The following is a 13255-nucleotide window of genomic DNA, read 5'->3' as shown; positions in this document are numbered from 1 at the left end:
GGAGTCTTTCAAAACAGGGCGGCTACATTGATGGAGGATTTCCATGAACTTTCTAGTGAGTGCAAGTTTTTGAAATGTTGTCCTGCACCTTGCACGCTGTATCAACATTGGGGCTAGCAAGGGACCGAGCCTTCCACTTGATTTTTAGCGGTTGCCAATAAAGTTTTATTTGATTGCATCAATCCATTATCTGGAATCAATTTTTGCCTTGAAATGATGTGCAGGGTAACCAATCAGGTGTTAGGATACGCCCACCGACTTTGATAAGCGAGTTTGACAGATAAAATAAATTCATGAAGCACTGCAACACAGGACCATGAAATAATTGATTAAATAGTGAAATAATTATATATGTTTTTTTACATGAAATGAATTAGTATTTTAATGAATTAATGACATTTAATTTAATTAATTATTTAATAATGTATTTATTTATTTAAAGCAAAACTCTCACCAAAATGCAACCTAGGCTTTTTTGTTAATGTATATGATTCAAATCTTCACGTAAAAGCATAATTACAACGAAAGAGGCATTTTTAAGATTTACCGTAGTTTCGTTTTCGGGCAAGCTCATTTTCAATGGAGTGCTGGGGCACTCGCACGCTAGCATTACGCTATTTTTAAAACACTAAGAACGCTCGACACAACAGGAAACTTTGCTGGTAGTATCACCAGGGTCTCTACACATGAACACGAGCATTGAAAACATTGTTTGTGCACACAGAGTTTACTAAAAAGAAGGTTTTTGGACATCTCACATTAGCAGATTTTTCCTCTGCTCGCTGCAGTTCTGGCAGCCTAGAAGTTTCGATCTCCGAATGCAACGTAGCTTTGAGGAGAGTTAAGGTGGACCGCTACTGTCTTCTGGCAACAACTATCCATGCGATATCTATCGTGACTTTTCTGGCTTTTGATTTCAGTACTGTTTCTCAGATGAGGCTCCTTTTTCAACTTCAAGGTCAATATTGTTTTCCGCTGACGACAAAACAATGAATTATCCGTGCATTTATATGGAACTAAGCTTTAGGAGTGTTCCACCTTAACTGTCCTCCATGTTAAGTCACATTTGGAGATCGACACCTCTCACTGGCAGGACGGCGGCGAGTGGAGGAAACATCTGTTAACGTAAGATTGTCCAAAAACCTTCTTTTTAGTAAACTCTGTGTACACAAACAATGTTCTCAATGCTAGTAGTGTTCATGTGTAGAGACCCTGGCGATACTACGAGCAAAGTTTTATGTTGTGTCGAGTCTTCTTGCTGTTTTAAAAATAGAGATTTGGATGCTAGCGTAAGAGTGCCCCAGCACTCCGTTGAAAATGAATTTGCCCGAAAACGCAATTCACTCAATCACGACAAGAGACACATCGTTTTGTTATGAAGTCTAATGGTAACTGCATCACTGTTTTGTTTTTTCTGTCCCTTATAAATGCAGTGATTATATAGAGAAACCTTACATTTATATCCCATAAGCTGAATATTTCACCTTATGGTTAACACAGAATGACATTGTAACTGTCATAGAGTGGGTACTGCCTATGTGCGTTTGTCTGTTGGGGTCGTTGCAATATAAATGAAACTAGGAATGGGAAACCCTACAGTTCAGAGTACCTTTACTGAATAGTTGAGCAAACCAATAGCACCAGCACAAGAAAATCTGCAGCATCACTGCTGTTCGACAGTGCACGCAATAGGACATTATTTATTCAGGCTATTTAAAAAACCAAAAACACCTCAGATAAAGGCTGCTTTCTTTCATGGAAGTCAAATGAGGTCTATGTGTGCATGTGCGAGCTGCCTGTTACAAAATTCAGATAAGGAAATACTGAATTCTTCTATCATTTGAATCTACTGGCCTATTCAAGTTTAAAAATACTGACTTTAAAAATACATAGTCTAGTTGAATTAACCAAGAAATACTTAAAGGAGTCATCACCTGGTTTTTTACATATCCAGTCCCTCTTGGATCGCTTTGGATCAATTCTTAAAACTTATTAGAAAAAAAATAAATTAAAAAAAATCAAACATAGAGCTTGATCTGACACTTTTTCATACCGCGACTTTCTCACGCGAGATTATGCGCGAGGTTTTGACCGGTCCGGATGTGCATTGTATTAATATGTAATGAGGCGCGCGCTGATTGGCCGCAGGAAGGACAGAGCCGGAATGGGGGGCGAGCCTGCATGCACACACAGACTCCAAAACATAAACAGTCCCCTGTCATGGCGCACACACTAAATGACGAACCTTACGGAATTCAGGCATTTATGTACGAGCCGGAGTCGGAACCTGAACGGGAGAGTGAAGAGGCAGAGACGGTGGAAGAGACACGTTTACAGCAGGATGTCTCTGAATGGTAAATTCTTTTTTTTTCCTTCTTACTTTTCACACTCGTGTTTTACATGTAGGACCTGAGTTTTAATGCTGGCGGTGACGTTGTATGGCGTGAAAATGACAGAGAAATAAGCAGATTCGGCGTGCTCACTCTGGCTGAGGACGGCTGTGAGCCGATGCTTAATATGCAAGTAGCCTCCTGTGGTAACGTCACCACAGGAGCAGAGTCAAAATCTCGTGCTTTAGGAACGCGCACTACTGTGCGCTATTCCTGTTCGGAAAAAGAGCCAAAGCGAAAAAAATAAGCCACTTTCAAACTCCAGCTTTTCAGGCAAGTTTCGACAGAGGTCCAACACCAATATGCATGATTTAACGAGAGAAATTGCGATTTCCGGGTGATGACTCCTTTAATGATCATAACAAATAACTACCCTAAAAAAGTAGGCCTACTCATGTTTTGTACTGAGGTAAAGTAGCAGTATCACGGTGTTTAAATATTCTGGAAGTACAAGTGTGTCTGTCGGTAATCTTCAGAATATTCCAAGTATTTTTCCACTCAAAATAGTTAAGTTTATTTCAATCAATAAGCGATCATTATAAGTGTGCATCGTATCAGCGTGCAGCGTTTTCTCTAGCTGTCTGTTCACTGTTGTCTACACTCACTGAACATCTGTAGAAGCTCAAGTTTATGTCTAAGTATACAGAGCTGTTTACTGTTCCCATTTCCAGCATTTGGATTGGTAATTACACACACACACACACACACACACACACATGATCTGTCTCTCTCTCTCTCTCTCTCTCTCTCTCTCTCTCTCTCTCACACACACACACACACACACACACATGATCTGTCTCTCTCTCTCTCTCTCTCTCTCTCTCTCTCTCTCTCACACACACACACACACACACACTGAGGGAGGGAGAAAGAGAGGAGAGAGAGTCCTCCCTCCTCCGGTTTCCTGTCAGAGAGAGAGAGAGAGAGTGTGTGTGTGTGTGTGTGTGTGTGTGTGTGGTTCAGCAGTGACTCTACAGCTGCTGAGAGCACAACACAGCGGACACACTAAACTCTTTCCTCTGCCTCTCGTGAACTTGAGCTTTAATGTGAATGACAGTGTTTGGGCGGAGGACACAGAAACATGGAGGGACAGCGCTGCACTTTGTCTTTACGTGGAGTCTTATCGATCTTTTTATTCACGGTGCTGCTGGATCCCGGGACCGCCGGTGAGTTACGCATGTATCCTAAACTTTACTAACGGTGTGTTCCCTTCTGTGATCTCACTACACCCTTCACTGATGTCAGTCTCGGCGCACTTAAACCAAACTTGGACCGTGGTCGTAATGAGCCTGAGAGACTTCCCTTTCTGGCACGTTACGCATGGCTCTCAGGAGAGCCGAGAACAGCCAGGCGCAACAGGTGACTCATGCAGCGACACATACACTGCTCAGCTGTGCGTGTGTGTGCGGGGACGTTGGCTCAGTGTTCCGCTGTGTTACAGACAGCACACGTGTTTGTACACAGTGAAACATCAGAGACAGTTTCAACTGTGAGATGAGCTTTCCTTACAAAACCCCAGCTGCAACACCCTCCTCAAAATGTTCATGGTTTTATTGAATTAAAGTTTAAAGTTATGTCTCTAAAGATATCATCACATTGTGATATTGAGTGTAATAAATGACCTGTAAAGAGCTTTTTTTTTAAATGGACCCTGGCAGTTGAGTTTCATGTAGTATTTCTCCTCTTTTTCTGAACATACATATTTGATGAAAGTCCCTGAATATACAGTTTTCCGGGTGTAATTTCTACTTAAGCAGTATTAAAGGGACAATCAGTTTACGTGTCTCAAGGAGAACTAACAATCTGCCTACACTGCTGTAGTCTGTGGCTCTGCGGGGTGCCGTCCTAGGTCATCAGGGTCCCAGATCAGTCTAAAGACTTCAGGTTTTCAACAGATAGACGGTGTAACAAACAAAGGACTTGGAGTTTTAGGTCTAACTAAATGTTCTCTTAAGCTAAATGAGTTTGTTGGACATACTGTACATTGTGGATTAAAAGTCTCAGGTGGACTATTCCTTTATAAATTAGTCACTTGTGAGTAGGGATTTGTTGTATTTACACCTTCATGCCATAGGTGTCGCTGTGGGGGAGTAAGAATGAGGAGAGAGCAGCTGGTGAGATAGAGAGAGTAGAAGAAGAATGTGTATAAATGTGTCACACTAGTGTACTAAATTAGATTGCCCGTGACCAGGCAAAAAAAAACATCAAGACAAGCATAGGCAATGGTAGGCAGACGAATGATTCAAGACAATGAATTAGGCATCTTTATAGTTTTATTGAATAATTTAAGTTCATCAATAGACGACTATAATATTAAAATTATGTGCAAAACATTAGTCCATAACAGAGTCCACAACATCAATTGATCTCACTCAACCAGTCTGGGGTAACTCTAAAACAGTCCTGTCCATATAGATCCAGATGGACAGGTATACCGCCACCGCCACTAGGGGCGCTTACTCTGGCCACCGCACTGGCACGGAGAACAGCGAAGAAGAAGCAGTAGTTCAGAATAAGCAAGTAGCTCGCAGCTAGCAGCAAAAGCCCAACCTCTCTCCGGTCACAGCGTCGACACGTAGTCAGGAGGAACCAGGCAAACAGGCAAGAAGTCAATATGCAGGCAGGCAGTACAGCAAGCAGGCAGATCAGTAGGCGAGCAGGTAAACGGGCAGAGCGAGAATTGCTGTCATCTCCTCTGAGGACACTGTAAAAGATAAGGAAACCAGCGGCAGACGGGCGCAGTAGCGTAGCCAGCGGCAAGCGCTAATTGGATGTTTAGAGAACTGACTGAGACTTACTTCAGCCAGGCACAGACAGAATCTGTGACCCGTTAACGTGTTGTAGGCTCGAACCTCCAGGCTAATCCGCTAGCCAAGGACCCTGATCGCGGCCTCTCACACCGTGTAGATCACCAACGGGTGGTGGGAAGTAAGGTCATCCGATCGCTGTCACTGTTACTGCTCTCGACCCCTGAACTCTCTGCCGTGGCCTCCGTCTGCTCCGCGTCTCCAATCTGGGGAATAAGTAACAACACCCTCCCCCTGTGCACACCTGCCCCGGATCTAGCCTCATCAACCAGCTCACCGCGATTGGCGGAAGTTAATTGGGTCCATTATCCCTCATTGCCAGATGACGTGGGAGCGCTGAGAGGGATGAAACACAGCACACAAAGCACGGCAAAGGAGATAAAAAGTCACAGCAAACAGGAAGATCAAAAGTCACAGCAAACATGAAGATCAAAAGTCACAGCAAACAGGAAGATCAAAAGTCACAGCAAACAGGAAGATCAAAAGTCACAGCAAACAGGAAGATCAAAAGTCACAGCAAACAGGAAGATCAAAAGTCACAGCAAACAGGAAGATCAAAAGTCACAGCAAACAGGAAGATCAAAAGTCACAGCAAACAGGAAGATCAAAAGTCACAGCAAACACAAACAGCACGGTAAATAGACAATCAAGAACCACAGCAAACATCATAAACAGCACAGCAAATGTATATCTAATTATTTCACACGTGACAAATGGAGCATGGCAGTCCTGTTAAATAAAAGTCCTGAAAGATACCCGTCTCCTCTGTGACTAGTGACGGGAACGGCAGTTCTTTTTACTGTACTGAATCTCTAGAATCCGTTCATTAAAATGATTTGTTCAAAAGATTCGTTCACCGAATCGTTCAGTGCTCTCCAACCCCCTGAACTGATAAGCAGCCAAACGATCCGTCATTCAGTTCATTAATCAGCCCTGAGGTTCACGTTCACTTACTGAGGGACGGTGCGTTCACGGACTATAGTACACAATCATTCGCAGGAGACGCAGCGCTGCTTTAAGTGGTATACATGCACTAAAATTATTACACGGTGAAAGTGTCCTCTGTGCACAGTAAAATCACTTAACATGATGCTACACGGATGTTAGCAACACAGCGCTAATTTAAGCAGTACGGTTACTGAACATGAATCAACTCCTCTGCCCTGAGTGAGTGAGTGACTGACACAGCGCCACTTTTCAGCACAGTACGTGAACGAGAATCACCTCATCAGCGACACGAATCATGATTGAGTGACAGACAGCGCGAACATGATTCACATCCTGGCGTCCCTCGTTCGCGAACGACCTGTTGAGGACGTGAATCACGTTCGCGTTGTCACTGAATTAGCGTGAACGTGAATCACGTTCACGAACGTGAGTGACGGCGCAAACGTGATTCACATCCTCAGCAAGTCGTTCATTGAACGACCTGCTGAGGACCTGAGAGAATGAACGACCTGAGAGAATCATGTTCGCGAACTTGAGTGACTTTTACTGTGCAGTAAAATCACTTAACATGATGCTTCGGCGCGATGGAGAGTGAGTTGATATGAGACCAGCTAATTGCTAATGCTCATCTCAGTGCTGTAAGAGACAAGTTGCTGCTGGAGGAAGACCTCACCCTGGACAAAGCTCTGACCATCGCTTGCCAAGTGGAAGCAGCAGTTAAGAATGCTACACTACTCTCTTCTGCTATGGTACCTGCTGCACCAGTACAGACCGTTGAGGCTACACATGCACGTTTTCGGGGGAAAAGAGGAGCGCGACCAGCTCAAACCCGCGAACCTGGATCTCAAAACCAACAGGCTAGTGGTAAACGGCATCAACGCCATTGTTTCAGATGTGGATCTGATAACCACCATGCTAATGATAAAAATTGCCCAGCTGCAAAAGTGACATGTAACAACTGTAAGAAAAAGGGGCATTTCGCCAAAGTATGCAAATCAGCTGTGGCTGTAGTGAGAGAAGTTGTAGTACCTGAGTTAGCAATACTGTGTGTGGAGGACATTAAGTTTACAGCTGCAGCATTTGATAAAATCACCTGTCAATTAGACATTGAAGCACCACAAGGGAATTCCAAGGTCCTTGAGGTAATTGTGGACACTGGAGCTGCTGTATCTATCCTGCCAGAACCAGTATACAGGCAACATTTTGCACACTGCCCTTTGACAGAACCCAAAGTTAAACTAGTCACATATGCAAGAGGAGACCTGCCTGCCATTGACTGTCTACAAGCCACAGTTGCCTTTGCAAATCAGGATAACAAAGTCCAAGCATTGTTGTATGTAGTCAAAGCTGGATCACCACTGCTAGGCCTGGACCTGATTAAAGCACTCAAGATGGACATCATTGGAGGAGAAGTGATCTCCACAAAAAAGGACAATGCAAAAGGATCCTCGACTGTGACACAACCATGTATGGTGAACTGTGTTGATTCTGGTGTAGCTGACCATCTTGGATGTGTTAAAGGGTTCATCCACAAAGTTCAGGTAAACAATACAGTGAAACCTGTACGCCAAAAACTGAGACGTCTACCACTAAGCATACGTGAAGAGGTATCAGCAGAGCTCAAGCGCTTACTACAAGCAGGCAGCATCAACCCAGTGGATGCATCTGAATGGGTGAGTCCTCTGGTGGTGGCACGAAAACGCAGAGTGTGATAATGGACCGTCACCCTCTCCCTCATTGGAGGATCTATTCACGAAACTGGCAGGTGCTACACATTTTAGCCAGATTGATTTAAGTTCAGCTTACCATCAGTTGCCTCTCCACCCTAATAGCAGAAGTCTCACTGCTTTCATAACTCATGAGGGACACTTTCAGTTCACCCGAGTTCCTTTTGGACTAGCTTCAGCGCCATCTGCCTCTCAAAAAATGATGCACTCAGTCCTGAAAGACTTGCCAGGCAAACAACACTATTTGGATGACATCATAGTATATGGACATGCCAAGGAATAACATGATGAATAGCTACGAGCTGTTCTTCAGCGCCTGAAAGATGTCGGGCTGCAGATAAACTTTGGAAAAAGCTCATTTGGTCAGACAAGCATCCTGTTCTTAGGACACGTCATCTCCATGGAGGGCCTGCACCCTAGCTCAGACCACCTGATGCCATCGCTGCAGCTCCTGCTCCGATGGACATGGCAGCTCTTCGTTCCTTCCTGGGTTTAACATCCTGGTTCAGTTTATACCAAACTATGCAACAGCAGTAGATCCACTGCGAGAGCTACTTAAAATAAACACTCAGGCTGAACTAGAATGGACTGATGCAGCAAATGAAAGCTTCAATGATCTCAAAACAGTGCTTTTAAAAAGCCCAAAACTTGCCATCTACAACCCTGAACTGCCAACATTCATCACAACAGACGCCTCAGACTACGGACTGGGTGCTGTTTTGACGGAGTTGCACTCCGACAACGTGGAACGCACTTAACACAAACAAAAAGAGAGGGGCTAAACCAACTAACATCACTGTAGGAGCTACAGTCAGAGTGCACAAACCTTTTTGTGTGGGAAAGGGAGAGATGCAATACAGCAAAACCCCTCTCAGTGCAACGGCAAACTGGTCTGCGCTCCTTCATCCTTAGTGATGGAAAAAGGTGGAAAGCAGCACGCCTTTCACTTTGCCCAGAGAGCTCTACAGAAGCACGAGGGGAGGGGAGGAGACAGCAGAGGAAAGCCTCAGTCCAATACAAACTTCAGAGCGATCTTCCCTGAAAAGGGAAAGACAACCACCACCATGGACTAAAGACTATGTGATGAAATTAGTGTCTAAAGAAAAAAAAAACATAAAAGTGAAGACACTGTCCTAACATAAATGATTGAAACGTGTGGAAAACTAGTTTTGAAAAGACGAGCTATGGTTCATACTGTGAATTGCAGTTAATAAGTTTCATATGTTCTTTTGTCTTATGAAAGAAACCTTATTTGCACTCTAATTCAAGTAATTAAGTTAAACTGCAGTTACTATATTTTGTCATTATAGTACCATTTATTTTGGCTTAAGAAAATGCTTGACTAAAGTAAGACCTATGTTTTATTCTGAGGGCACAGTGTTTACTAAATGTTATATTGGTGACATTAATCCCTGTCAGACTGTTTACAATATTGCAGATATGCTGAAAGTCATATTGTGAGGTTAAGGTACAAGTCACATGGTGGCTGTTGTTAAAGTTATTGTTACTACTTGCAATAAAAGGAATAGTTCGGTTTTTTTGAAGTGGGGTCATATAAAGTACATATCTATAGTCGATTTGTTTCCTACCGTAATCAGCGATCAGCGCAGCTTCAGTTTGGAGAAGTAGAGAGCTGCTCCAGCCCAGACACTCAGCTTTGTACTGCAGTGAACGGGTCCAGAGAAAAAGCGAAATTAACCACCTAAAACAAGGCTCACCAAAAAAATTCTACATCAGTTCAAGTGTACGTTGTGTAAATAAAATTCACACCACTTTACATCGCAGTCAGGCCGCACTTTCTTTTGGCACTACATTTTCTCAACCGCAGAACCCCCGTATTCCTACGCATGAGCGCTAATGCGGAAGGATATGGAGAGTTAAGTTTCGTTTTTATCGAAAGGAAACCTCTCGTCCAGCAGCTGGGCCTCGCACTGTATTCCGCCGCTCGCAGATCAGCTGTTGCCCAGTTACGCTAGTGCGTAGGGATACGGGGGTTCTGCGGTTGAGAAAATGAAGTGCCAAAAGAAAGCGCGGTCTGACAGTGATGTAAAGCGGTGTGAATTTTACCTATACAACGTACACTTGAACTGATGTAGAAATTTTTAGGTGAGCCTTGTTTTAGGTGGTTAATTTGGACACCTACTAAGTAGTTCCATTCAAATTGTCTGTTCACTGTTCTAAATTAATGCGCTAGCTGGCGTATCAAATCTAAATATTTTAATTCCAACACTGAGTGCAGTCCATCAGTCCTTCAGTGTCTTATTCTCTGAACACCACAGGGTGGCGACTGTAAACACAAGCTGCAGAAAGTTCACTTCCCCTCTAAACTGACTGATGTGCGAATAATCTGACATCCCGTTCACTGTTCAGCTCTCTACTTCAGGCTGCGGCCACAGTAACGTTACACACGGCTGATCATTTCTTCGTGAATATCTTGATATTGATTTGGGGACAATGACATGACTGGTTAGCTAGCTAGTCTTGTTGTTAAACATACTGTCAAATTATATTTAATCTTTGTCAACCGTACGCAATGTTATTGACTTTGAATCTAGCTAGCATAGCGTTAGCTTTCTGGCTCATCGCTGAGCGGACTAGAATATCTCCCGTTGCCAAGACGCATCTATGGTCCGTCCTATTTACTGGAGTAGTGAACAACGTTTCCGTTGCATAAGAACCTTACGGGATGGTAATGATTGTTCCAGGTATTAGTCAAACCCTCAGGTAAAGTAAGTTATGGCTTGTGAAACTCTTTATATTTTGATTGTAAAACGCATGAAAATATAAATTAATGGTCTAAATTTCATTTCTTCGGCAAGTGACCATGGTATAAGTGGGATAATGCCCTTCGAGGGATCCATAATCAGGATTTAATGGACGTGCGCGTCGTCCATTAAATCCTGATATTGGACACCTCGAAGGGCATTATCCCTTACTTAGTTATCAAGAAGAAATGTAACTGATGTTTTGAACTGATATACATTTGCAGTAAAGATTTAAATCTTGGTGTCAAAATTTTGAATAAAGAGTGATGGAATGAAAGTAACTACAATTTACTCAACCTACTGGAGGTTTTCCAGTTTCCGCTGTGTTAAACTTCCACTCCTCTACATTTATGTCATCACTTTACCATGCAGATTCAGATTATTCATTTCATTTTACATATGGCATGTCGAGCCCACAACACTATCTGACTGATTACATGAGTGAGACCACAAAACGATGACTACAGACAGAGAGGACAGACAACAATGCAACTAGTCATTGGAAATTTGCAGAATTGGTCTTTCCCTATTGTGAGACCCATAACTTTATCTGTCTGTCAGTATCACAGAGTCTATGCTCTGTTCAGGTGTGTGTTGACGCAACGTGATGTTGACACTTCTTTCTGCATGTCTGTATGGCTGCACCACTCCACTAGATGGAAATATTTTAGATGTCTTGTGTAGGGCTGAAACGATTCATCGAGTTACTCGATTAACTCGATTATAAAAATTCCTCGAGGCAAAAACTCTGCCTCGAAGCCTCGTTAAATTCCTATGACGCACACTATATGCGCAGGGATCTGATTGTTCCACACGGACCGTTGTTCAGGAAGCACACCAGCGCGTCATACTTTTTGAATTTAGCTGGCTGGCACAATTTAGCTCTGTATTTGTAGTGATGTCGTGATGCGGTTTGACTAGATATGATGTTTAGCTTTGATGTTTTTAACCTCTTCAACCCGAGCTGCGCATGTTGCATTATAGCCTACATGCGAGCATGCTAACCATGTAGCAACATATTAATGCAGCACACCAACTTAACGGGAAGAAGCTCGGCTAAATGCTCATGATAATCATTTTCACCTAATCGGAACTCAATTCCGACACCAAGCAACTAAAGGAGCACATAGAAAAAACACGCTAATGGCGTATGTCCGAAAAATCGGCGTTAGCGATTACGCTACTTCATGCTAATGCTACATACAGCATGTCATATGAAAGCTGGGACTCTACAAATTTCAACAGTATACGTCTCATCACTCTGCACCCAAAACTCACTGAAACAGCTGCCGAAGATGAGCAAAAATAAAAATCACTTTATACAGACATGATCATGAATTACGTGCTACATTGGCTGTTTTGTGATTATAAACTCTGTTTGAGTGCATTAAACCGCCTCCACCGGCTAATCCAATGTGTCTGTGTCACTTTGAAATGATTCCTGACAGTTCAGGATAAGTTTCGGTTCCAGGAGGACACGTATAATGTGGAGTAGGTAGGACCCTAGTCTTCCCACACAGTGTATTTGCCTCCTTGTGATTGGCGGATTAGTGTGATTATCATGGATTTGGGGACTGAAGACTGAAAAAGTCTTATTTATAATTCATTTATTTATAATTGTTTTATTTACATTTATTTTTTTATAACTTGTACACATTGTGTACCTGTTTGGCTAGATGTTTTATATTCATTCTTTGTTCTCAGGTGGGTAATTTGCAGAAGGTGCAATCCTTTTTTGTAATGTTGTATGAAGAAAACAAAACTAAGGCCAAATGGCCTTTACTATTTAAGTTTGTATTCACAGTTTTACATGTTATACATGTTTTACAGTAAGTTGATTTAACTGTACTGTTGTTTAATTATTGGCACTGGCACTTAATAAATGGGCTTAGTTTTGGAGCCAAATGTTGGAGTTGGAATGAATACCTCTGTTTTTTTGAGAAATGCTTGATCATTTTACAGCCACATCATTTTCGTTATGCATTATTTGTTTTGGTTGTTTAAAAACGCAAAAAAAAAAAATTATCCGATTACTCGATTAATCGATCGATAAAGTGCTAGATTAATCGATTACAAAAAGAATCGATAGCTGCAGCCCTAGTCTAGTGTATCATTTTAGACACATTTCCCCAAAATGTAGTGTGACATATTTGCTATTTAAAATGCATTTTGGCAGGTTTGAACAATGTTTGGCTGCACAGTATGAGATGGATTGAATTTCCCACCAATTAGTTCCACAGTTCCTATAGAGGAAAAGTTTTTTGGGATACTGCTTTTAAGTCTTCTCGTAAGTTTGTGTGGTGTCAGTAGCACTTCTGCACTGTATTCCCACGTGTTCTAAGTGGTAATTCAACAGTCTTGGCCTCATACCATAACACCTCCTATCGCATTAAACCACAGAGACTTCCCCAAGCTTGATGACAGGTGGGTAGATCAAAGGCAGGAGATGAAAATGAAAATTGTTCCTTAGTTAATGTGAACACAAGCATCATGGGTTGCCCCTGTTTCCTTCCCTTCCCTCCTCTTGTTTTTCTCCCCCTTGCTCTGCTGTTAGTTCCTGTCCTTCTCCCACAGTGGGCGTATTTTCAACCAGAAGGACTGTGTGGTCCTGCTGCATT

General features: G+C 42.6%; 1 protein-coding gene across 2 annotated transcripts in view; it reads left to right on the top strand.

Moving 5' to 3' along the window:
- Positions 1–3349: 3349 nt before the first annotated feature.
- Positions 3350–13255, top strand: part of LOC115566634 (TGF-beta receptor type-2-like) — a 93068-nt gene continuing 83162 nt past the window's right edge. For both annotated transcript variants that reach the window (XM_030392517.1, XM_030392516.1), the window contains exon 1: positions 3350–3556. In XM_030392517.1, coding sequence (XP_030248377.1) covers positions 3472–3556 — 85 coding nt within the window. In that variant the 5' untranslated portion in view covers positions 3350–3471. The remainder of the gene's footprint in view (positions 3557–13255) is intronic.

The sequence above is a fragment of the Sparus aurata genome, chromosome 17 (assembly GCF_900880675.1).
Source record: "Sparus aurata chromosome 17, fSpaAur1.1, whole genome shotgun sequence".
Taxonomy (NCBI): Eukaryota; Metazoa; Chordata; class Actinopteri; order Spariformes; family Sparidae; genus Sparus; species Sparus aurata.
The sequence above is the reverse complement of the archived record's forward strand: the minus strand, read 5'-3'. Positions and strand labels throughout refer to the sequence as shown.